Source organism: Salvelinus sp. IW2-2015, linkage group LG27 (assembly GCF_002910315.2).
Source record: "Salvelinus sp. IW2-2015 linkage group LG27, ASM291031v2, whole genome shotgun sequence".
Classification (NCBI taxonomy): Eukaryota; Metazoa; Chordata; class Actinopteri; order Salmoniformes; family Salmonidae; genus Salvelinus; species Salvelinus sp. IW2-2015.
Window position 1 is genome coordinate 8,393,357 of NC_036867.1, and position 27,567 is coordinate 8,420,923.

The 27,567-nt window shown below is 43.7% G+C and overlaps 1 protein-coding gene across 8 annotated transcripts in view; it reads right to left on the reverse strand.

Annotated features, from left to right (window-relative positions):
- The window catches only part of LOC111953388 (microtubule-associated protein 4), a 114,822-nt gene that overhangs the window by 76,849 nt on the left and 10,406 nt on the right, over window positions 1–27,567 (reverse strand). For 6 of the 8 annotated variants that reach the window (XM_023972616.2, XM_023972610.2, XM_023972613.2 and 3 more), the window contains exons 2-3: window positions 10,507–10,697; window positions 8,534–8,590 (exon numbers count right to left, since the gene is read on the reverse strand). In XM_023972616.2, coding sequence (XP_023828384.1) covers window positions 8,534–8,590; window positions 10,507–10,693 — 244 coding nt within the window. In that variant the 5' untranslated portion in view covers window positions 10,694–10,697. The remainder of the gene's footprint in view (window positions 1–8,533; window positions 8,591–10,506; window positions 10,698–27,567) is intronic. The other 2 variants (XM_070435688.1, XM_023972612.2) reach the window with 1 other exon arrangement.

Here is a 27,567-nt window from a genome sequence, read left to right on the forward strand (position 1 = left end):
CTGTCTGTCTGTCTCTCAGTCTCTGGCTCTTGTCCTCTCTCAGTCTCTGTCTGTATCTCTCAGTATCTGTCAGTCACTGTCTGTCTCTGTCAGTCACTGTCTGTCTCTCTCAGCGCGTCTCTGTCTCTCTCGGTCTCTGTCTCTCTCGGTCTCTCTTGGTCTCTGTCTCTCTTGATCTCTGTCTCTCTTGGTCTCTGTCTCTCTTGGTCTCTGTCTCTCTTGGTCTCTGTCTCTCTTGGTCTCTGTCTCTCTTGGTCTCTGTCTCAGTCTTTCTGTCAAACTCTCTTCCTACCTTTCTCCTGGTGGCAGCTCTGTATCTTTGCATTTTAATGAAAGTAAGTATGTATAATGTATAAGTCAAAGTTATCTTTGCCCTCTCTCTTTCCGTCACACTCCATGGCAGGGGCAGTCTCCCTCTCACTCTCTCTTTTCCCAGGGTTGTGGGTGACACAGCTGGCAGGACCAGGGCTCTGAGGACTCGGAGGCAGGCTCCTGTGGGTCTCTGGAGGGACGGTCCTGTCCTCCCCGCTCTCCTCTGCTCTGCCTCCCCATGAAGCACATCTGATGTGAGGCCATCCAGCCGCTGCTGCTGCAGCCCCCAGCCGTAAGTAGGCCAACCTGACCCATATAGCTGCAGCTCGAGCTGGAGATCTCCCCACGGACTGGAGAGACAGAGAGAAGCCTGCCAAGAGGCCACACAGCAGCAGTGCTAACCAGGCCCCCTGTTCCGCTCGGAAGAGAACTGGAGAGCACATACACACGAACATCGACACACAGATACACACAGTGCTAACTGCAGTCTAATGGCACAGAGAGGAGAAGGAATAGACAGGTCAGGATGATCTGATCTCACAAGGGTGCGAGTAAAGTTAAATGAACGAAGAAGGACAGAGCTCTCCTAAGAGTAAAGGCTGTGTTAGACAAGGACATCAAAACAGTAGGAAAAAAACAAGTGTCTTTTTGTGGTCGTATCCATCTGTCTCCCGTCCCTCTTGTATTGGTAAAGTAGCTTGATTAATTAAAGTCCATGACGAATCAGGCAAGGGTGGCACTCATTAATTAGTCTAAGAAACATTATTCTTCAGAAACATTACTAAACCAAGCAGACTACTTCATTGCAGGTAAAACTATTCCCCATTTCAATTAGCTAATGCTATTAATCAAGGTGCTGTTTGTGACCGAGGCAAATGGAGTTTGGATTTTTAGGTCATATCGCCCAGCCCTATCTCAACTTATGGGTGATTCACGATATGTCTTAATTAAAAAATATATATATTCTAAATACGCTTTGTTGTACAATTAAAGGTCAAATATACTACATTTCAAACAGTCAGAAATAATCAAATGAATTCAGGGCTGGTGAAATTATACCTGCCTTCCACAACCATAAGACCCGAAAATGTAATTATCAAACTAGCTCATCCTGCTTTTTTGTTGTTGCAGTAATCACTGATCTGGCTTTGAAGTCTATCAAAATGCCCTTACTGTTACAAATGTAACCAGACCCATGAATAATGTACGTTCACTAATAATGACTAACTTCTTGTAGCAGGCATTATCGAAAATGAACACACGTCTCATAAGCAGTCTCTCAAGCCCAAGCCCACATGCTGGTGAGTAGCCAGACAATCTGTATATTTGAAGTCTAGCCAACTTGGATCTCTTTGCTAGCTAACAGGGTAGAACAGTTACATTGTTATGAACACACCCTTCTGTTCATCTCCAACTGTTTGAACACATTCTAGCCTGTCCACTTTGTTCAGATGTTGAAATCAAGTGGCCGACCTTATTTCTCAGAATAACAACGAGTTGCCAACTCCTTATATACTTGTTTTTATGCTCATTGCACATTTATAAAACACAGACTCGATAGCTAGTACTACAGTCTGTGTCACGTTCCTGACCTATTGTTCCTTTTTCTTTTATTTATTTAGTTGGTCAGGGCGTGAGTTGGGGTGGGTTGTCTTTGTGTGTTTTGTCTAGTTTAGGGTGTGTGTATTGTTTAAGGGGTTTTTAGTATGTATGGGGTTGTGTTCAGTGTAGGTGTTTAGGAAAGTCTATGGTTGCCTGATTTGGTTCTCAATCAGAGACAGCTGTTTATTGTTGTCTCTGATTGGGAGCCATATTTAAGGCAGCCATAGGCTTTAGGTGTTTGTGGGTAATTGTCTATGTTCTATGTTGCATGTGTGCACTAGTTCTTTCATAGCTTCACGTTCGTCTGTTTGTTGTTTTGTTTTGTTTTCCTTCTTATAATAAAAAGAAGATGTCTTATTTTTCACACGCTGCGTTTTGGTCCTCTCTCTCTTATCAAGACGATCGTGACAGTCTGGGGGCGAAAAATGCATGCAACAGAGACTGAGCATTCGTTTTCCAGAATCCAATGTTCATTGATACTTCCGTTTTGATAGGGGGGCTGCTCGTCACGCAGTTTGAGGAGTTGAAACATAAAAAGGGAACAGGTAGAAAGGTTCACTTCTCCTCTATTACAGTAATGACTCTGTTGGACCAAACCTCAAACGAAAATAGCGAGTTGAAACTGCTTGTTGTCAGAGGAAGTAGTGATCTTTCAGCGTTGTTGCTGGGCGTGGCAGGGGTGTGGCAGGGGCGTGGCAGGGGCGTGGTGTGTGTGTGTGTGTGTGTGTGTGTGTGTGTGTGTGTGTGTGTGTGTGTGTGTGTGTGTGTGTGAGTGAGTGAAATGGGAAGGCGCAGTCACAGCAGAAGGAGTGAAGGAGTGTGTTCAAACAGTTGGAGATGAACAGAAGGGTGTGTTCATAACAATGTAACTGTTCTACCCTGTTAGCTAGCAAAGAGATCCAGGTTGGCTAGACTTCAAATATACAGATTCTCTGGCTCCTCACCAGCATGTGGGCTTGTGCTTGAGAGATCGTTTATGAGACGTATGTTCATTTTCTATAATGCCTGCTACAAGAAGTTGGTCAGACGAGACCAAAAAAACAACATTAAAACAAGCGGACATAAAACAAAAAACAAAAAGAAAAAAAACGTAATTCTGGCGATTCAGGTATTTGCAATATTGTGAAAAAACATACATTTGAATTAATCAAATTCATTCCATATAAATCGCCCATCCTTAAAATGAATGGTTAATTAAGACGTTTGTCTATTAATATTAATAATATATTATAATGTATATTAAGAAAGGCAAAAAAAAGAGCCCTGTTAAAGTGTACCAGTTTCGGCCACCAGCAGGCTTCTGAAGCAGTGTCATGTCTAATGTAAGTTGTAACTTGGCAAAAACACACAGCATCGAAAGGTTACTATGGCAAGAATGGTGTCAGCGGAGCTCCACTCTTTCGCAGCTTTCAAGAAAACGACAGTTCGGTGGAGTGAATTAACATTTCATGATATCGTTTGAACGGGAAATAAAAAGACAGAATCAGCAAACATTGAAAAGCAAAAAGCAACATTGACAGAATCAACAAGGGGTTAATTGGAGGTTAACCGGTGAAGAAAGAGGAATGCAAAGCCAGGTTGTGGAAGAGTTTATTAGCACAACGTGCAGACAGATGGACAAACTACGACGGACGGACAGTCTATAAAAAGAGTGCTGTACACAGATGCGCTATCCAGCAGTGGAGGAGGGGGATATCAACAACACGAAGAGTAGTCAAAATCAAGGGGACGACTTTCTGAGAACAGCAAAGCCACAGGGAAAAAGAGGTTGGTAAACCGCGTAAATGTGTTTACGTCATCCTTAACTTTCACTATATTTACTTTAAACTGAAATGAAACAAAAGACAGATGAATGAGAAAGCGTGCGAACTTTCACTTCGAGTGGCATGTGTTAAAAAGTAGTGTGTTAGAGAGAAGAAAAAAAATGGGACTTTCAGAAACAGCCCAGACTTTTAGGACAGAGACAACCTGACATCAGAGCTAGAAGCAGCGTGAGTTTGGTGTTAGGAGAACACACTGGCAGAGCTATCCCAGTAAGAGACAAGGTGCTGACGGGAGGAGAGCGGCTGGCAGTGGTACTCTGGGTCAAATCAAATCAAAGTTTATGTGTGCGTGTGTGTGCGTGTGCGTGTGGAGATGAACTTGTCCACTGAAGCATAATAAAACATCACCAAGAAAGTGAGTGAGACAAGAGAGAGAGAGAGAGAGAGAGAGAGAGAGAGAATTGAAAGAGAGAGAGAGAGAATTGAAAGAGAGAGATGCTACATTGTAAATTGTGTGGAGAAACTTTGTGGAAGGGTGAGTATGTAAACTACACTTATGAGTAAATAACAAGTGTGGCTGCATGTGTGTGTAATATATTACAGTTACTAGTAGTACGCATCACTTCCTGGAACAATATGTGAAAAAGCCCAGGGGGCCATATGGGATATGAGAAGAGGACAGGGTGGCAGACGGGCGTGTTTGTGACGGAACTCTGTCATCATGACCAGCCATATTAACAGTACTCTCACCCGGAGTTGTAGCATCCTATAACACTCATCTAGGGCCCGAGAAAATGTGCGATGCGGAGAACGCGGACGGAATCACGGAATCCGGACGTTACAGCGGAATTCAACAATATTCTACAATGTCTTGGACTTAATAGGGAATCGACTAAAGATACTGAAAATGAATTCATTTGCTCAAGTTCATCATGACACGAACAGAATGCATCAGTGATTCGTATAATTCCTGCAACTTTCTGAGGAGGCAACGAGAACTCCCAGTCTGTGGATGAGCGGTGGGCACGGCTACCACTTTGTGTGGCCTTAGCGGTGATGCTAATGAAAACCTTCTGGTAGATGGAAAGACTCCCAACACCCTTCTCGTTGAAATGTTAGCTACAAAGTAGACTGTGCTTGCCTGGCAGAATGATATCATGATTATTCGCATCATTCAAGTGTTTGTGTTTGTTTTGACAGCTAGACAGCAGCCTGTTGCTAGTTGCACACTAGAATTAAAAGGGTCATTACACCCAAAGATCTACATTTCTACATTTGCCCAGACCTCAAAAGTGGTCTCCTGATGTTATTTAAACATTGTTGTTAAAACATGGACTTATAACATCCACTTCAGTTGTTTTTCTATTAAAAAAGTGTCATTTTGAAATAGAAAATTTGAAGAAGAAGAAAAACAGGGGAAAATGGAAACCTGGAAAAACAAAACGGAGAAAAACAAAATGTTGCTAAAAATGGAATCAGGCAACAAACAAAAAAATGTATAGGACCCTAGTCATACTCTGGTTTGAGTGTATGGAGTTTCAAAGCATCTGTGTGTGTTAGTGTATGTGTTTGCGTGTGTGTGTGTGTGTGTGTGTTTGTGTGTGTGTGTGTGTCTGTGTATATTCTGTCTGAATGTTCCTTGTGTGTATGAGTCTGTACCTGCATAGCTACTGTGTTGCTTGTGTGCTTGATAATCTGTGTAGGTGAAGGCTTATTTTTGCTCATTTAGTCCTCTAGGCTCAGAGTAGGAGAGAGAGTGGACTTATGCTGGCGGCAGTGGAGCACCCTAACCCCCATATTCTGATGGAAGGCTGGCGAGAGTCAGGAGAGGGTCCACAATGTTTCCTACAGAGGTCTCCAGGCTGATGGGCATTGCGGTGGTGGTGGTGTGGTTGTTATAGGGGGAGGGGGTACTGAGGTGGGAGAGGAGAGGTGCAGAGAAGCAGAAGCACAGCTGACACTCAGGCGGTGGCTTGTTCTAGTCCTCTGAAGCTTGGGTTGGGGAAGGACAAGAGAGAGGAAAGGGAAGAGAGGAAGAAAAAGAGGATGAGAGAAGAGAGAGAGACACTCAGACAGAGAGATGAATGGTAGATAGGAGGTAGAGAGAGATGGAGAGATGATCCAAGAGAAAGGGAAGGAGGGTATAAGAGTATGAATAGGAGTGGGGGGACATGGTGGGTGAGAGGGGTGATAGGGAAGAGAACAAGAGTGCTGGTTAGTAAAGCGATCACAACAGAACCAGTTCTGCCAACTACAACACCTGCCTACTCCAAGCATTTCCCCATGCAGTAGCATACCTACATGCATCGCAGCCAGTGGCATCATGCAGCGCAAACACACAAACTCATTCTCATGGCTCCCAAACGTTGCTTCCCGTCTCTGCATTCACCTTACGTCTCAATTCTCTGACCTAGTTACTACTTATACCTCCTGCCTCTACTCTACTCTACTCCCCAAAAGGTTACTTTTGATAATGATAAATGGAATCAATGTACCCAGAAAAGGCCAGATGCTACGTGCAAGTAGTCTAGCACAATTGCATCACCAGTAGGTGGCTATTATACATAGAAAAAACATATCTTAATATCAATGGGTCGACATTATTTCATATAAACATATCTTCTATTTACACAACCTCGCTATGAGATAGCTGATGACATCCTCTTGTGTCCTACAGTGGATTTGAGGCAAATCAAGAGTCAGAGAGGATTAAGTGAATACAGGCTCCAAGTCTGGACTGGAGCCTGGTCTGGAAGTCCAGAATACATCCTCCCTAAGAACACCCCTGTCCCACAGCATATCCCTGCCACACACACATACTGCCACCACACACTCAGACACAGTTTGTAACCGCAGTGACTGACGCTGACCGAGGCATGCAAACAGATCGAGGGACCACCAAAAAAATAATAGAAATAAATAAATGATCGAGGGACAGAGACAGACAGACAGACAGACAGACAGACGGACAGAGGTCATGCCAACCCAGACGACCGCCCGCAGTCCTGCTCCCCAGTAACACCCTCCCATCAACCCACGGTCAGATGGGCAAGGCAGGCGGGCACTATGACATGCTGGGCACAGCCACACTGCCAACGGGCACAAGCTCTCTACTTTTATCCAACTCAACCTGGGCTGAAGGGAGAGAGAGTTGTACTGTACTTGTGTGGTAAGTATGAGTGTTGGTGTAATAGAGCATTGGGTGCATCAGACTAACTATTTCCTCCATGCAATTTCAACCTCATCAAGGTCATGCACAGTATTTCAAGAAAGGGTCATGTGGTGGATTGGAATTGTCAGAATGGCAAAGGAATTAGACTGAGGAAACGGAAGCAAAGAAAGAAAAGGAGTGTACAAAGCACACACACACACACACGCACGCACGCACACGCACACACACACACACAGACACACAAAGTGGAATTCCCCTTACAGTCTGCTGAAATGTATTGAAATATATGCAGACGTCCTACGGCACACGTTTGTCTGTTAGTGGGTAATTAAAAGGGCCGTTCAATAGGAGATGGCATAAAGGCAGAGCAGAGTTCATTTCCTCCCTCCAGTGCTGCAGTTAGTTAATTACCTCAGAGGCAACAAGCAATAATGAAGCTTCCATCAGATAGGCAGAACACTCTGATAAAGACTGCTCAGCCAGTCACAGAACACCTCATTTCAGATGGAAGGACGAGAGTAGACAGCATTTCAGCGCTTGAGAAACTGAAGTGATCCACGGCAGCACTTGAGAGTGTTCACAGAACATGAGTGTTCACAGTTCACCTTCTTTCTTATCCCTTCAAGGTTCTTATGCACAATTCAGGAGATTCTGTAACTTCTATAGAGTTCCTGTGAACTGTAGTAATGGCTACTCAGCCTCTCGGATACAGGTGAGAGAGAAGAGCAAGGTAACGACGAATGAAAGGAAATACAGAATAACGGCCTTGTACCTTTACAGTGTGTGACACGATGCCGTTCAACCTCAAAAAGGTGCAACCAATATATAACTAACCATACACATCCTGGACTACCAATATATAACTAACCATACACATCCTGGACTACCAAATATATAACTAACCATACACATCCTGGACTACCAATATATAACTAACCATACACATCCTGGCTCACCAATATATAACTAACCATACACATCCTGGACTACCAATATATAACTAACCATACACATCCTGGACTACCAATATATAACTAACCTTACACATCCTGGACTACCAATATATAACTAACCATACACATCCTGGACTACCAATATATAACTAACCTTACACATCCTGGACTACCAATATATAACTAACCTTACACATCCTGGACTACCATATATAACTAACCATACACATCCTGGACTACCAATATATAACTAACCTTACACATCCTGGACTACCAATATATAACTAACCATACACATCCTGGACTACCAATATATAACTAACCTTACACATCCTGGACTACCAATATATAACTAACCTTACACATCCTGGACTACCAATATATAACTAACCTTACACATCCTGGACTACCAATATATAACTAACCTTACACATCCTGGACAACCAATATATAACTAACCTTACACATCCTGGCCTACCAATATATAACTAACCTTACACATCCTGCCCTGAAAGTCCTTGGTTGACTATACAAGTAAGAATGGAGCCAACCCAACCACACACAGTCAAAACACTCAAAAAGAGAAATAACTCAAGCAAATGACGAGGACACAGGAAGCAGGAAGTAAAGGACGAGAAAGAGGCGTGACGGGCGAGGTGCATGAGAATGATCAGGTGGTATGTTCAGAGTGGCCGGGGACAGAGTGGAAAATTCTGGGAATCAACTCTTACCAGGTTTTTGTGCCCCTTGGGCGTCCTGCTCGCCATTCTCCAACACAGAGTCGGCATCTGCTCACACACACACACACACACACACACACACACACACACACACACACACACACACACACACAACACACACACACACACACACACACCACATAGCCGAACTACCTATTCGTTTTCTGATTGGACACACACCAACAAGGCGTGTTGGTGCGTCAGCTGGAACCAACACTTAATTTCTGCCTAAGGTACTTCTGAAGTTGGCCATCATGGAAAACTGCCCACACACAGTCTGCAACTCTGGACAGACTGTCTGGACAAGAGACGTGGCCTACAGCTGAGTCACAGTCTGCTGGACCCACACACAAACGCTCCACTAAAATCAGGCCGCAGCCGCTGGAGTGACACACCGTCAGACCCAAAAAGGCAGGCCTTGTCCAGCTCTGTCTGGCTTCATCAGTCTCTTATCTGGAGCTGCTTACATAAAGTCATGTAACGTCACACACACGCTTCTTCTCACTTTTAGGATTATAGTTTTCCTACACCGTTGGGCCTAGTTACGTGCCTAATTACGGCAGCCCTTCCCAGAAACCACGGAGGTCTGAATTAAAGTGAGATTAGACGTTGGCAGCTATCCGCACATTCAATACCATGGATTAACGGTGGTATCGGTCGGGTGTAGATGGTGAAGCCCATACGCTAAGGACTAATCCTGGGGTACATTTCATTAGAACATGCATGATCTGCTCATACAGCATGTGAAACTCTAAGACGCCTGGCTGCACGTATTGTTCGTTTAACCTTCATTCATCCGGGTTAGTCTAATTGAGATCAAATAGGTTTTTCAAGAGATACCTGATCCAACCAAGACAACAGCAGCGGGGAAAAATGTTTCAGACAAATATCAGACATAACAATTTACAGACTTGGACACATCATAATCAAATTATAGACAGACACACACACACATACAGTACAATTACAGAAACATACATGGGTAATAGATATAAAAGAAGATTTGTAGAGCTCTCTTTCTGTCTTTCTCTCGCTCATCTCTCCCAGGAAGGAAGAATAGATGGGAGGAAGTCATTGATGGAGATGGGAACAATAAAAGCCAAGCACATTACCCTGAGAGAAGAGTGTGAGTCTTTCACATCACCCTGCATTACCCTGAGAGAAGAGTGTGAGTCTTTCACATCACCCTGCATTACTCTGAGAGAAGAGTGTGAGTCTTTCACATCACCCTGCATTACTCTGAGAGACGAGTGTGAGTCTTTCCCTGCATTACCCTGAGAGAAGAGTGTGAGTCTTTCACATCACCCTGCATTACCCTGAGAGAAGAGTGTGAGTCTTTCACATCACCCTGCATTATCCCGAGAGAAGAGTGTGAGTCTTACACATCACCCTGCACTACCCTGAGGGAAGAGTGTGAGTCTTACACATCACCCTGCACTACCCTGAGTCTTACACATCACCCTGCATTACCCTGAGAGAAGAGTGCGTCTTACACATCACCCTGCATTACCCAGAGAGAAGAGTGAGCCTTACACATCACCCTGCATTACCCAGAGAGAAGAGTGAGTCTTACACATCACCCTGCATTACTCTGAGAGAAGAGTGAGCCTTACACATCACCCTGCATTACCCAGAGAGAAGAGTGAGTCTTACACATCATCCTGCATTACCCAGAGAGAGTCTTACATATCCCTTCACTAAGCACTGCCCCCTGGTTAGGATGGATGTACAGTGATAAGCCCAGCGGTGCATCAGTCTGAGGTCATCCACTGTAGGTTAATAAGTTTACATATAGTCGGGTAGCATGGCAGGTGTTCATTCATATTCCCATTGTCATCGATCAACCAACCCCTTTTGCTCACCTTCACTTATGACCTATGATTGTGTTAGTGACTGAGCTCAATGACCTCCCTCCTCCCTCCTTCCCCTCATCCCCCTAACCCCGTCCCCTCCAGTCAGCTCACCTGCCCTGTTCCCGTCGTTGTCCAGCAGGGGGATGTAGTCCGTCTTGCCCACAGTCTCGCCCACCTGGTCGTCAAAAGCCTCGGCCTCCAGCTGGGCCACAAAGTCCCTCTCCACCAGGTCCTCCGGGCCAGCCTGGGGCACACTGTCCATCAGAGCATCGCTCAGGCTCAGGTCCAGCTCTGCCATGGTTCTGAGGGGGGAGACAGAGACAAGCAGTGGTGTAAGGTTAGATACGGAATTCAAATGGGATCCAGGTAGGACAGTTTAGGATGGATGAAACATTTGACAAATGCCAAAATATATACCGCAGGAGAAACATGCACATACACTTTTATACACACACAGAATACACATACAGTTTGAGGTAATAAAATAGTTACAATATAATTTCTTACATCAGTGTGTTACATTTTAACTGTACCAACAAGTCATGTTTGATACTTAGCAGATGCATCATTCATGAATTCTCCCAACCAGAATCAGATAGAGCCAGCAAGCAGGCCTCCTGAGGTTCCAGCTGTCTCTCTATCTAACCTGCCTGTAATGTAATGTCCTTCTGGGCCACAAGGCCTCTCTGCTAGGCCCACACAAACCCAATAATCTGGGACATCCACGGATGTTCCCAACGAGAGAACAGCACACTCTAGGCTGCTGTAGCACTAGGGCAGGCAGGCAGACAGGCAGGCAGGCAGACAGGCAGGCAGACAGGCAGACAGGGGAAAGGCTGGCTGCTGATCAGGCCAGAGAGAAAGACACAGCTCTAGGGTCATCTGACCCCGGAAGCTGCGAGAATCTGCAGAGTCATATGGTGTCATCTTTCACCGACGTCAAAGGGAGGGGTAATGACAGGTTATAATCCTGATCAGTGGTCCCCCGGTCCCCTATCCCTCTCTAACGCTCTCTCTCTCTCACTTTCGCGCTCTCTTTCTCCATTTTCATTTCCCCACAGGCTAAGCCTTACCATTCCTCCTCTCCGTTCCTCTCCCTCGCTCTCCTATAATCTCTCCTCCATTATTCCCTTTTTACTCCAACCCCTCCTCCCTCTGCCTTCCTCAATCAGGGAGATTAGAATAGCATGTGCCAATGGTGTATCAGAGAGAGGGATTAGGGTTAGGGCAGAACAGAGCAGAGCAGCACACGCTCCAGCAAAACCTCCCTCCCTCCCAGCCATAATACACATCCTGGACAGTGTATCTAACCTGGCCTGCACCACTCTCCATCTCTCTTCATCCCTCTCTTTTAAATCCTTCTCTACTCTCTGCATCTTTCCTTCCCTGAACACTTTCAAATTGTGGACGTACATAAATAAAGAGTTTAAGTGACCAGCCAGTGCACTTGTACAGTGTGAAGTGACAGAGCTCATTGTAGGGCTACTTACTATCTGTATGGTGGGGCCCTCTCACTCTCTGTCTCTCTCTCTTTTCACAGAGCTGTCTGTGTGTATATACAGCATAACACGTCAGGAGCTCCATCTACTGGACAGTCTGGGAGGTGACAATGCCTATAGGCTTCCGAAATGCTTCGTTTCGGCTTGTGCCTCCCTTAAAAACATTTCATTGATGAATCCTTATTGTTGACCAATGACCGAAGAAGGGGCGTAGACTTCGGCTCCAAACTTCGGCTTGCCTCCCGAAGGAAACATTTGTGCACGAACAGCCCAAAAAAACCTTGCCAAAGACCAAAACGGGGAAAAGAATACTCAAAATTCCATCATAATATATGAAAACTGTTTCGGATGGGAAGCATGCAGACGCTTTAACACATTATAGGTATAACCTTTTCAGTGACATTTCATTTGATAGCCCAGTCAATGGTATAACGTCGAGTCAATGGCAGATTGCTATAGTATAGAGGCGCAGAACTGGTTTTACAGTGTCTGACTTTACAGTGTCTGTTTTTACATATGTGTAATTCCACGGTAACGCAATTACGCTTAGACTTTTCACTGTAAAATGTAGGCCAAACAAAAGCCATTGATTTCAAAGTTTAACAAACCATACAACTCTATGCACAAGGACCACTTTTAACAGTGCAGACGCAAAGTTTGGTATCAAGTAAATGTGTTTGTCAAATTCTCTGTGTAAATTGTTAAAAGTAGTCCTTGTGGGGGCCTCCCGAGCGGCGCAGCGGTCTAAGGCTTTGCATTGTTGCAGCGTCACTACAGCCTGGGGTTCGATCCGGCCGTGACCGAGAGTCCCATAGGGCGGCACACAATTGGCCCAGCGTCGTCCGGGTTAGGGGGGGGTTTGGCTGCAAGGGCTTTACTTGGCTCATTGTGCTCTAGCGAATCCTTGTGGCGGGCCGGGCGCCTGCAGGCTGACATCAGTCATCAGTTGAACGGTGTTTCCTCCGACACATTGGTGCAGCCGGCTTCCGGGTTGTTGAAGGTCGAGTCATGTTTCGGAGGACAAATGACTCGACCTTCGCCTCTCCCGAGCCTGTTGGGGAGTTGCAGCGATGAGACAAGATTGTAATCACGAAATTGGGGAGAAAAAGGGGGTACATTTTCATTAGTTTAAGTAGTAGTCCTTGTGCTTAGACTTGTATGGTTTGTTCAACTTTGAAATCAATGGATTTTGTTTGGCATACATTTTAAAGTGACAATCTGAGTGTAAGACTCAAACAGTCTACATGGGAGTTTTCTGTAAGCAGCAGTAGAATACAGGCAATTGCAGGGCAACAGAGTGATGCCGAGACTCCAATTCTTCACTTTAAAATAGAAGCCAAACGAAAACCAACGATTGTATAGTAAAAAAACAACATACACTATATGTACAAGGACGACTTTTACCCATTTCCACTGAACATTTTACCTGAAGAACAGTGCAGATGCAAAGTTAGATATTTTTTATTTAATCTGGCAAGTCAGGTAAGAACAAATTCTTATTTACAATAACTGTTGTTGAAATGTAATTGGCTAAATTGCTAGAGCTCTAAGAAAACTTCCCAAAGGTTGTTGCTGCATTTCTGGCTCAGATTCTACCATTAACCTCTTGAATACAATTTGGTGTGGCCACTCGGAAACCATTTTGTTTCAACAAAGGAAGGAAACCAAAGGAAAGCCAGGCTTTCTATTGTGCGGTCTGACCAACAAATGGCCCATGGGACGTCTAGTACTCTGGCTGATGTGGCAATGTGTGTGTGTGTGTGTCCCCGCTGGATGACATAAGGCCATAGAAGGTTAATCCTCTATGTTCTGCTGCAACAGATCACTATTGTATCTGACAGCACACGTAGGTGAATCAAAGGTCTTTTTAATTGCATATATAAATTGTCGCTGCATGTCTAATAAATCACTGTGTGTGTTTATTTCATGAGAATAACAAAAAATATATTTTTGGTATAATTTAATCCTGAGCCTCCTTTTGCCATTGAAATGCTCAGTCTGATCGTGTGGGTGTGTTGATATAAATTTAAATATATTTACATACACAGCCCTGATTGGCGGATAAGATCGTATAGACCCCACATGTTAAACTCCGGACCTTGAAGCAAGTTCCACTCCTGTTTTTTATTCTTTCCCTCTAATCAGGAACTGATTTAGACCTGGGACACCAGGTGGGTGCAATAAATGATCAGGTAGAACAGAAAACCAGCGGGCTCCAGACCTCGTAGGGTAAGAGTTGAGTACCCCTGGTCTAGACTCTAGAGAGCCTACCCGGCTAACCCCTTCAAAGTAGGAGGATATATTTAAGCAATAACGCCCGAGGAGGTGTGGTATTCGGCCAATATACCACGGCTAAGGGGTGTTCTTACGCACAACGCAACGCGGAGTGCCTGGATACAACCCGTAGCCATGGTATATTGGCCATATACCACAAACCCAGAGGTGCCTTATTGCTATTATAAACTGGTTAGTAATTTAGACCAGTAGAAAAAATTTAATTGGGTCATGCCCATGGTATACGGTCTGATATTCCACGGCTTTAAGTCAATCAGCATTCAGGGCTCGATCCACTCGGTTTATAAATGCAAATAAAAGATGACGTCATTGGTCAGAATAATCAGATCAGATTGTGATGTCATGCTGTGAGACAAAAACTCCATCCTACCTGAACAGGCTGAAATTCCAGGCATTTTTCTCCTAAAAGCTATAACACTAAATGGGCATAATCACAATTTCAAAGTGATATTTCGAGCTCATAGTATGGGCAAAATATGTTTGACTGCACTGCCCCTTTAAGAGCATTTCAAAATGGCCACCTGTCACAAAAGCAGCCACAATAGCAGACAATGCGCCAAACCTGACGTAATGCCCATCGTAATCTATGGACGTGGTAGGTCATCACCTTTGCGGGTTCTCTAAGTGGCACTCGTACGTGTTGACATGACAGACATGGTAGATACTGCAAGTGCACTATTTAGCGTGTGCTGCAGCCTAAGTGGTGTGTGGGTTTTCCTATCAGCTTACTGCAGTCACCCTGGGCACTGCGCCAAGCCAGGGACCAGACCTACAAGGGATGCAAGGGTCACCCACAAGTACAGTATAAAAGTGAAGGTTAGTATCGAATTAAATTAGTGCTGCGGTCTTCTCCTTGCCTGTCCTCTGAAAAATCCCTTCAAACAAATGTAGAGTTTTTCCAAACACTGTAGATACAGTACAGCACTTCTGGACACAGACATCCTTGGACCCGAATGAGGGACTGGAAGGACCCAGACAACTGTGGTCATTGGTCAATGTTTGCCCGGCTGCAACAACAGTGTTTTCCTGAGGGGAAAAGTGGCACATGAACTGGGCTGTCCTAAATTGCAACGTCCTTGTGGCGCCAAAACAACTGTCGGGCAGCTCGATACCATTTATTTTCCGTGGTAGGCCTGCCATTTGGGTTGCGGTCACAACCGACAACCGGGGGTTGAGGTCACACAGTCTGTCCAATGAGGTAATTGGCTTCTCAGATACTTCCTGGGGCGTGCCTGTGTGGGAGGAAATGAGGTCACGCCGGTGCTCTCGTTATGCTGTGACCTCTCTCATGTAGGCCACACCCTTTCCTGTCACACCCTTTCCTCATCTACGACATCCGGGGTTAGGACTGTTACTATGTCAACTGGTTTTACAGAAAAGTAGCCGAGTTCCAAAAGCATTATGAGTTGTGTTGTGTAGGTTTGGGAGAGTTATTTTTGTCCGAAAAAAGAAGTAAGTCAATGTTTCCAGTCAGGACCCAAGTCATGACCCTGAAGGAATTAGCCACAACACACCGATCAGTTCCAAACTGCCAATTGGGAAAACAATTAAATAGAACTTTTAATAGAACCTTTAATTACTTTCTACAAATCTTTAAATAAATCCCCAAAACTCCAGAAAAGCCATCATGTTCTTTACTGAGCAGATAGAAAACAGATATGAGGAATTCTGACCTCGGATGTCACATTCTAGGGGAGGGGTGGTCACTGTTCTGGTTCAGCAGGCCTTCTGTCCTTCTTACGGCATGTAGCACATCTCTGAGTGTATGTGTGTGTGTGTGACTCAATGAATGTGTATGTTTGTGTGCAGTGACTCTCTCTATAAACAACCTCCCAGTTTAACTTCAACAGGACTGGCCTCTGACAGGCCCCAGCCAACCGTGTGGTAGTGTGTGTGTGTGTTTGTATCTGTGTATGTGTGTGTATGTGTGTATGTATGTGGATGTTGTCTTTGTGGTGTGTATATGTTGTGTTATGGCTGGGTTTGTTCTTGAGTGTCGATGGTTTTATATCTGATGTTGTTCGTGAGTTTGTGTTGTGTATATGTGTGTGGTGTGTTGTGTTTGTATGTATTGTGTGTATATGTGTGTTTGTGTCTGTCTGTGTCCGTGTCTGTGTCTGTGTGTGTGTGTGTGTGTGTGTTGTTTTGTGTGTGTGTGCGTGTGTGTATGTGTTTGTGTCTTTGTGTGTGTGTTTATATCTGTGTGTGTCTGTGTTAGTGTGTATTATTGTGTGTGCGTGTCTGTTTGTAATATTGTGTGTTATATGTGTGTTGTGTACTGCTATTGTGTGTTTATATGTGTTGTGTCTTGTGTAGTGGATTGTATGTGTGCATGTTGTATATGTTTGTTGGTCTGTGCTGTGTATGTGTGTATGTTGGTTTATATTGTTGTTTTGTCTGTCTGTGTCTGTGTTGTAGTTATGTATCCGTGTGTGTGTATATGTGTGTTTGTGGCTGTGTATGTGTGTGTGTGTGTGTGTGTGTATGTGTATGTGTTGTGTGTGTGTTATATTGTGTGTGTGTCTGTGTATGTGTGTATGTAATGTTGGTGCTCTGTGTGTGTGTAGTAGATGTGTATGTGTAATATGTTGTGTTGTTCTGTCTGTGTCTGTGTGTGTGTTTGTGTCTGTGTGTGTGTCGTGTTATATCTGTCTCGTGTATGTGTGTGTAAATGTGGTGTGTTTATGTATGTTATGTGTGTATGTATAGTGTGTGTTTTGGATTTGTGTATGTGTGTATTATGGTATGTGTTATGTGTCTGGTTTTATGCGTTGTGTGTGATATGTGTGTTTGTGGCGTGTATGTGTGTGTGTAATGTTTTATATCTGTGTGTGTTGTGTTTGTGTATTGTGTGTTAGTGTGGTTCAATGAGGCATGTGTGTATTATATTGTATGTGTGTTGTATATGTTGCTGTCTTTTGTTCTGTCTGTCTTGTGTGGGTACGGTGTGTGGGTTGTCTGTGTGTGTTGTGTATGTTTTATATCTGTTGGCTTCTGTCTTTGATGTGATGTGTGTTAAGTGTGTATTATATGGTGTATGGTGGATATGTGATGTGTGCTGTCTGTGTGTATGATTTGTGGTTTTGGTATATGTTTGTTTGTGTGTGTTGTGTGGTGTATAATTATAGTTTGTGTGGTGTGGGATGGATGTGTGGTGTGCTTATGTAAGTATATATGTTGTTGTGTCGTGTGCGATTCAGAATAAATTCATTATTATATGTGTGGTATAGTTGTAATTGTGTTTGTGTGTATATATATATATGTGTGTGTGTGTGTGTGTGTGTGTATATATGTGTGTGTGTGTATATGTGTGTGTGTGTGTGTGTGTGCGCATATATGTGTGTGTGTGTGTGTGTGTGTGTGTGTGCCTGAGGCCCTGTATAACACACAGCTTCCCATTTTCTGCACCACCACTTCTGTTTTTGTTTCTACTGATCTGCACAGACAGCTGACACAGCCTTTTTCTCCATGTTGTTTATCAAAGGCCTGTTCACACATAACATGATGGCTGAAATTACAAGCAGGTGGTTCCCTGTGACAGTTCCATGGTGCCGGGCCCACCGCTAAACTCATTAAAAGTGGATAATGTCTTTACACTTGGATTTTGCAGTCTACCGGATGCCACCATACATACTTTTTCGTACAGGTCCCCAGTGGGAATCAAACCCACAACCCTGGCATTGCAAGCCCCATGCTCTACCAACTGAGCCACACAGGACTAGAGACAGCGGGACCTTACTTCAAAGGGTGGACTCCTTTTATCTGGTGACCATGAACTGCAGCTCTCCCCCAACCCACTCAACAGCTCACTCAGAGGAGGAGGAGAAGACTGTGCCTTGTAGCTCAGTATGTAACCTGTTCAGTATGTAACCTGTTGTTCAGTATGTAACCTGTTCAGTATGTAACCTGTTGTTCAGTATGTAACTTGTTCCGTATGTAACCTGTTCAGTATGTAACCTGTTCAGTATGTAACTTGTTCCGTATGTAACCTGTTCCGTATGTAACCTGTTCCGTATGTAACCTGTTCAGTATGTAACCTGTTCAGTATGTAACTTGTTCAGTATGTAACCTGTTCAGTATGTAACCTGTTCAGTATGTAACCTGTTCAGTATGTAACCTGTTCCGTATGTAACCTGTTCCGTATGTAACCTGTTCCGTATGTAACCTGTTCCGTATGTAACCTGTTCACAATGTTTCAAGGCACACTACAATCAATATACTGTAAGTATACGTCCAAGACAGGTTTTAAATTCTCACAAACTCTTTGGGGTGCTTTGAAAATAATGGGACGGACCAACAGCAACAATATTTTTCTTATCCTTTTTTTTTTTCTAGTGCTGATTTAAAAAGGAAGTGGCCATCCGATAATTCCCACCCAAAATAACGGCAGTATGCAGCAGCGAAAGCTGAAACAAAATACGTCTCAAATGAAAATGTGCTGTAGAGTCCCGCTGGTTGTGTGACTGACTGTGGGCCAGTTGATGATGACAACAGGCCAAGTGTCCAGCTGTGATGTTAATCTAAGTGAGATGGTTTCTTCAACATTCCTCCTGGTCTGGTTCACTACCAGCCCGGCCCACACAATCAACAGCACTGTACTGTGCACCACAGTGTCTATCATTACCCCTGACACTGGACTCATTACACACAAGTGTTCTATATATTCTAGATCGGGGATGGGTAACTTTGATGGGGGTGGGGGCCGCAGTGGCTCGCAGGTCTGCGTGCCTACATCTATACCCACACATGCAATTTTTTTGCGAGCAACACATTTTAGCGGCCCTCTTGAGAGAAAAGTTTGCCGAAATTCGACACATTTTCCCATGGTGCAGAGAACATTTTTCAGTTTTAAAGCTAATTTCATGCAATTCTGCACATTTTGCCATTAGGTGGAGAGAAATGTTGTTGTTTTTAATATGATATCTGAGCGAGAGTGACTAAGTAAATCAATGGGCCCCCCCCCCCCCGGTTGGTAATTCGACCATGATTATTACAAGTGTAGATAGCTGGCTAGACTAACTTACCAATCTAAAGTTGTCAGTGACTGACATAACAAGAGAAAAACTGCTGACACACAACCGCACAACCAAATTTCAAAATTGCACCTTTATATATTCTACTATTCTAACTCTCAACAGTAAGCTGAGACCCCAACTGGCGGGCTGCCAGTTGCCCATCCCTGTTCTAGATAGTTCACCTCAGGGAAAGTTCATACCTCCAAAGCATATCTTTGCATAGCCAGGTATCACAGATGTATTTGGCCTCTAGCAACTCAAAAGAGGGAAAGTACATTTTATTGCAATCTGTTAGGCCTGTATTGATGTACTTCAACTTGACAAACAGAAGTGTAGGAAATGGCAACAAGCATGACACTAGAGTAGACATAACCGTATTATAACATTAGCTACAATAAGATAGTAAAGCTGGCTAGCTAGCTAGCTAACGTTAGCTAGGCTAATTGAGACTAGCTACATAACTTGAACTGTGGACTTTCTCCTCTTCTGAATCCTACAGGAAATAACAACTCCGTTCAGATTATTAAGTGGCAGTGTCAGAAGTGCTTCAACCTCATCAAATTTAAGACCAGAACATTGTCCGAGTCGACAGGAGAGGTGATTTCACAACAGCTAACTGCTTTGCGTCTCGTCATTGAGCAGCCCAAGGCGGAGTCATTGCTATGGATACTCACACGGGCAGACCAGCAGAAGAGCGCATGCAGCGCAGGGAGGGGGAGGACAGACAGAGACGAGCAGCTAATGAATACTAACAATTGAAGTTATTTCTGATTTTGGGTTTGGACAGGGCAGAAGCAAATCAGGCATGGGTACATTTGGCATAAGTAATCAGGCCTGGGTAGGGCCTGAACGTTGAGTATGGGTAGGGCTCGGGCTGAACATTCATGCCCGTGCAGGGCTCTAGTTCTTTGTGCTAGGGTGGTTTATGTAAGAGTGTGGTAGCGTGGATAGGTATGTGTTCAGTCAAGCTTTGCCAAGGAGACCTGCAGGGAGTTACTGTTTGATAAAGGTTAATGAGTGAGAAAGAGAGAGGGGGGGATTGAGAGAAAGACCCTGGAGGCCACAGCTCTGACAATGTGAGACGAGTTCCTCTCAGGAATGCAGGAGGTGGCAGCCCTGCCTCACACAGGAACCCCAGGGAGGTGTGTGTGTGTGTGTGTATGTGTGCGCACTGCTAATGGTTCTCAGGTGGGTAACAGTTGCGGCACTGTGAACTACACCCGTGAATTGTATTTCTGTGCCAGTGAGGTATAGTGTGTGTGTGTGGCTGCCTTTAATGATCCGGAGGTGGGTCTGTGGGGTAGTAAACCTCAGATCAGAGGCTCATGCCCTGCCTCCCTGATGTGTGTGTCACCCTAACCCGAGGCAGACACAGTGTGATTGACAGGGCTGACTCCATGGGCCAAGCCCGCTCCCTCTGCCCAGTACACAAGGCTAACCACCTTTTCAGTCAAGACTGTAGGGGCTCTATTTTAACATACCAAACACAATAGTACATTTAAGTGCTGGCGGTAGCGCTATAGGTCCGAGGGTGTGTCAGGAATATTTTTGTTATTTTCACAGCCGTTATTATGAGTGCAATAGCTGGCGGTGGCGCGAAAGGGCTGGGTTTTGATGAATGAACACTGTTCAATTAAGGAGTTCCAAGGCTTATACTGCATGTGTTTGTCTCAAGTTCTGTAGGTTATTGACAGTCTTTGCTTTGTCATCAAGTCCAATTCGGCTGGGGGACGGAATATTGTCGTCCTAGTCCATTGTGGATTGATACTACAGTTTATTAAATAGCATAGCCTACAGTAACGAGTGACAGCTACAGTAAAAAACATATATATATAATAACATCCAGTGTTTGCTCAATATGTTTGGAGTGTTGACAGTCAATATTGTTGTAATTGGCTTTAACTAATATAGGCCTTTACACATTGCAATTCTCTTCAAATAAAAAATACTAGGCTCCCGTAAATTGCATTGTATGTGTAAGGCACGTTCTCAATAAGCAAGATATAGCCAGGCCTACCGTTGATATGGCGTTATACAGAAACAATTTTGTTTGGAGGAGCGAGTCTTTGGTAACCGGACAAAGGCGCTCTTTGGGAAATGGGGATGGATACAAGTCGAATGGAGTACGCACTGCAGGTAGGCTTATGTTAACTGTGAGAAATGCAAAAGAACGCTGGCAATAATGTCACGAGTAGACCACTATATGGATAAATGACCATACGCTTTGCTGTTGAACCAGCATTATAGAAAGGTAAGGGTAGCCTACTAAGTAGAGGTCGACTGACTATGATTTTTCAACGCCGATACCGATTATTGGAGGACCAAAAAAATCCGATACCGATTAATCGGCCGACTTTTAGATATATACAGTATTTGTAATAATGACGATTACAACAAAACTGAATGAACAATGAACACTTTTATTTTAACTTAATACAATACATAAATAAAATCTATTTAGTCTCAAATAAATAATGAAACATGTTCAATTTGGTTTAAATAACACAAAAACACAGTAAACACAGGAAAGTAAAAGTGCAATATGTGCCATGTAAAAAAGCTAACGTTTAAGTTCCTTGCTCAGAACATGAGAACATATGAAAGCTGGTGGTTCAATATTCCCAGTTCTTCAATATTCCATGTTAAGAAGTTTTAGGTTGTAGTTATTATAGGAATTATGACGCGTCAACTATTTCTCTCTATACCATTTGTATTTCATATACCTTTGACTATTGGATGTTCTTAAAGGCACTTTAGTATTACCAGCCTAATCTCGGGAGTTGATAGGCTTGAAGTCATAAACAGAGCTGTGCTTCAAGCATTGCTAAGAGTTGCTGGCAAAACGCAGTAAGGTGCTGTTTGAATGAATGCTTACGAGCCTGCTGCTGCCTACCACCGCTCAGTCAGACTGCTCTATCAAATATCAAATCATAGACTTAATTATAATATAATAAACACAGAAATATGAGCCTTTGGTCTAGAATTTCGAAAACAAAACATTTATTCTTTCAGTGAAATCCGGAACCGTTTCGTATTTTATGGAACGGGTGGCAACCCTAAGTCTAAATATTGCTGTTACATTGCACAACCTTCAATATTATGCCATAGTTATGTTTAATTCTGGCTAATTAGTTCACAGTTCACAATGAGCCAGACTGCCCAAACTGTTCCATATCCCTGACTGCTTGCACTGAACGCAAGAGAAGTTACACAATTTCCATAGTTAATATTGCCTGCTAACATGAATTTATTTTAACTAAATATGCAGGTTTAAAAAATATACTTCTGTGTATTGATTTTAAGAAAGGCATTGATGTTTATGGTTAGGTACATTTGTGCAACGATTGTGATTTTGTTCGCAAATGCGCTTTTGTTAAATCATCACCCTTTTGGCGAAGTTGGCTGTGATTCGATGATAAATTAACAGGCACTGCATTGATTATATGCAACGCAGGACAAGCTAGTTAACCTAGTAATATCATCAACCATGTGTAGTTAACTAGTGATTATGTGAAGATTGATTGTTTTTTATAAGATAAGTTTAATGCTAGCTAGCAAACTTACCTTGGCTCCTTGCAGCCACAAGGTCCTTTTTGACGCTGCACTCGCGTAACAGGTGGTCAGCCTGCCACGCAGTTTCCTTGTGGATTGCAATGTAATCGCCCATAATCGGCATCCAAAAAGGCCGAAATACCGATTGTTATGAAAGCTATGCCGATTAATCTGTCGACCTCTACTACTAAGGGTTTGTTTTGTTATCAAACGAAACGGAAAACAAGCAATTGTTACAGGAAAATATGAGTGTCACCGGATTATCTCATCTCTCGTTCAATGATGGGCATAAAGCCTACATGGAGGTTTTTTTACTCAACCAAAATAATAACAGGAGCTGGTTAAAATAATGTAATAGCCTACATAGATAAAAAGGTGATGTCTGCTCACTGTTTTGCTGCTGCCAAACTTGATCTTTTAATAAAGCTATGGTGATTAAGATTTATTTCAAAGTGGTCTCACGAGCCAAACCCTTTACTGATAGTCTTGACTACTTGGCGAATGTATTGGGAATGACAACAAAAAACTACCTGGTTTTTAATCAAACGAAACAAAACCGTTTTTAAATACGAGGTTTACGGGCACAAAAAGCACATCTTTCTTGTTCCGTGTACAAATGGGCACTGTGCATCACGGCTGGATAGGCTGTGCTTCCATTGTCAATATCCATGCCATAACCAACCGTGTTACTGCTAAGACCAGCTTCCTGTTGGTCTTAAATATCCCACCAGAGCATACTAAAATGTGCACTTTGGCGCACTTTTCAGGACACACCTCAGATATTGCCAACCCTCCCACCTCAGCACAAGCAAGCTCATATACAGTGGGGCAAAAAAGTATTTAGTCAGTCACCAATTGTGCAAGTTCTCCCACTTAAAAAGATGAGAGAGGCCTGTAATTTTCATCATAGGTACACATCAACTATGACAGACAAAATGAGAAAAAAAAATCCAGAAAATCACATTGTAGGATTTGTAATGAATTTATTTGCAAATTATGGTGGAAAATAAGTATTTGGTCACCTTACAAACAAGCAAGATTTCTGGCTCTCACAGACCTGTAACTTCTTCTTTAAGAGGCTCCTCTGTCCTCCACTCATTACCTGTATTAATGGCACCTGTTTGAACTTGTTACAGTATAAAAGACACCTGTCCACAACCTCAAACAGTCACACTCCAAACTCCACTATGGCCAAGACCAAAGAGCTGTCAAAGGACACCAGAAACAAAATTGTAGACCTGCACCAGGCTGGGAAGACTGAATCTGCAATAGGTAAGCAGCTTGGTTTGAAGAAATCAACTGTGGGAGCAATTATTAGGAAATAGAAGACATACAGACCACTGATAATCTCCCTCGATCTGGGGATCCACGCAAAGACTCACCCCGTGGGGTCAAAATGATCACAAGAACGGTGAGCAAAAATCCCAGAACCACACAGGGGGACCTAGTGAATGACCTGCAGAGAGCTGGGACCAAAGTAACAAAGCCTACCATAGTAACACACTACGCCGCCAGGGACTCAAATCCTGCAGTGCCAGACGTGTCCCCCTGCTTAAGCCAGTACATGTCCAGGCCCGTCTGAAGTTTGCTAGAGAGCATTTGGATGATCCAGAAGAAGATTGGGAGAATGTCATATGGTCAGATGAAACCAAAATATAACTTTTTGGTAAAAACTCAACTCGTCGTGTTTGGAGGACAAAGAATGCCGAGGTGCATCCAAAGAACACCATACCTACTGTGAAGCATGGGGTGGAAACATCATGCTTTGGGGCTGTTTTTCTGCAAAGGGACCAGGACGACTGATCCGTGTAAAGGAAAGAATGAATGGGGCCATGTATCGTGAGATTTTGAGTGAAAACCCCTTCCATCAGCAAGGGCATTGAAGATGAAACGTGGCTGGGTCTTTTAGCATGACAATGATCCCAAACACACCGCCCGGGCAACGAAGAGTGGCTTCGTAAGAAGCATTTCAAGGTCCTGGAGTGGCCTAGCCAGTCTCCAGATCTCAACCCCATAGAAAGTCTGGAGGGAGTTGAAAGTCCGTGTTTGCCCAGCAACAGCCCCAAAACATCACTGCTCTAGAGGAGATCTGCATGGAGGAATGGGCCAAAATACCAGCAACAGTGTGTGAAAACCTTGTGAAGACTTACAGAAAACGTTTACCTCTGTCATTGCCAACAAAGGGTATATAACAAAGTATTGAGATAAACTTTTGTTATTGACCAAATACTTATTTCCACCATAATTTGCAAATAAATTCATAAAGAATCCTACAATGTGATTTTCGGATTTTTTTCTTCATTTTGTCTGTCATAGTTGAAGTGTACCTATGATGAAAATTACAGGCCTCTCTCATCTTTTTAGTGGGAGAATTGCACAATTGGTGGCTGACTAAATACTTTTTTGCCCCACTGTAAGACCGGTAAATTACCAATCCTGGCGCTAGGGTTGAAAATAGAAGAGCGCCGGCTTTAAGGTTCGAAATTGCTAATTTTTATTACTTAAAAATCATACAATGTGATTTTCTGGATTTGTTTTAGATTCCGTCTCTCACAGTTGAAGTGTACCTATGATAAAAATGACAGACCTCTACATGCTTTGTAAGTAGGAAAACCTGCAAAATCGGCAGTGTATCAAATATTTGTTCTCCCCACTGTATATATATATATATCTTTTTTAACTGCATTGTTGGTTAGGGGCTCATAAGTAAGCATCACTGTTGTATTCGGCGCATGTGACTAATAAAATTTGATTTGATTTACTGTGTCATAGCATCAAGGACTGCTACTTCGATGCAGAAACAAATGTGAAACATATGTGAAATGTTACATACACAGCTGGACAAGATGGAAACGGACACAGTGACAGTGCGCACCGAGGAGAGAGGCCACGGACAGACAGAGCTGAAACTTCACTGCTTGACATATAAGATACAATCATGGTTGAGAATAAAACGACCTGAACAAATGAACAACGAAACAGCACAGCAGGTAAGTGAAAGAAAAAGATTTTGATTATGTTTACTGGTCATGGGAACATACGTAAATGCCAACAAAATCACTTTTTGGTCAGTGGGGGGGGGGGGGGTGTATATATGTGTGTGTGTGTGTGTGTGTGTGTAACCTTTATTTAACTAGGCAAGTCAGTTAAGAACAAATTCTTATTTACAATGACGGCCTACCCCGGACGACGCTGGGCCAATTGTACGCCGCCCTATGGGACTCCCATTTAGGCCGGATGTGATACAGCCTGGATTCGAACCAGGGACTGTAGTAATGCCTCTTGCACTGCGATGCAGTGCCTTAGACCGCTGTGTCCATGTGTGTGTGTTAACTATTTAACTGTACTAGAATGGTTAAAAGGCCGCAATTTTTTTTTATATCGGTTATCGGTATCAGTATTGTTTTTTGGGGGGGCAAGGAAAATATCGGATATCGACCCAAAATATCATATCGGTGTATCACTAACCTCTATCTATGCATTATGTATCTGTAAAGTTCTAAACATTGTATCCCTTTGAATAATCCCCAGGTCAGCAAGCTACAGAAACCCCAGCATGCTTTGTGGTTTAGGGTTAGTCTCATGAGGGCTCTGTCCAAGCAGGCAGGAAGGCCCAGTTCAAAACAAAGCCTGTGGATTATACACTGTGGAGAGCACCGGCAGTGGCATAACACTCATTCAGTCATCGTGTGGTTTCTGTGATCACCCGTTTCAAACAGTTCGGTTCCTCTGTTCAACTTGGACCTGGTGTTCACATTGACTACTGCTGCTCAGAATGTTGCAGAAAAAGAAAGATGGTTTGTCACTGTCACACACAAACGCATGTGCGCAAATGGACAAACACACACACAAACACATTCATTCACGCACCCACCCACATGTCAAAATGTAATTTTCACAGAGGTGCCATTCCTCTCCTGGTACGGGGAAAACAACATGTCAGGATGGCAAGTCACATGGCCCAAAATAGTCTGGTTACGTGCTGCAACACAACCATCACTCAATCAGGGATGAGTGTTGTATGTTCCACATATGAATAATATGTCAGAAACATATTAATAACACAATGGTGACATCCTCTAAGGCTTTATGAGCTGGAGGGAAATCAACTAGCACTGTTTGCTCTTCCTGCTGTGTGGTGTGTGTGTGTGTGTGTGTGTGTGTGTGTGTGTGTTCTCTCTCCCAATGTCTGGGTAAATCGATGGTAAAAAGAAAAGCAGAGCCCTTGGGAGGGAAGGCGGGGCCCTCACAAGGTCCTCCCAAAAAACTGCTGTCAGCCATCCAACTGCTGCGTAAGGAGAGAGGGATGAAAGGAGGAGGGGAGCAGAGAGGGATGAAAGGAGGAGGGGAGGAGAGAGGGATGAAAGGAGGGGAGGAGAGAGGGATGAAAGGAGGAGGGGAGGAGAGAGAGATGGGGCTTATCCTCTGAGCCGACATTGCAGCGGCACACTGATTACTGAGACCGGTCAATCTGGTGCTCAGAGAGTGTGTGTGTGTGTGTGTGTGTGTGTGTGTGTGTGTGTGTGTGTGTGGTGTGGTGTGTGTGTTGTGTGTGTGGTGTGTGTGTGTGTGTGTGTGTGTGTGTGGTGTGTGTGTGTGTGTGTGTGTGTGTAAGCAAATCTGTAAATGCAACAGCAGATGTTCTTGTATGAGTGTGCATGTGCGCCACAGAGATAGTATTTGCACAAATGTGTGTGTGTATGTGTTCCTTTTGTGCATTTGTCCTTGCCTGTGGAGGAGTGGCAGCACCCATCCAGTCATCTCCATATTAAAGTGTTTCCCCTGAAGAGCCTGTGTATGTCTTTGATCTG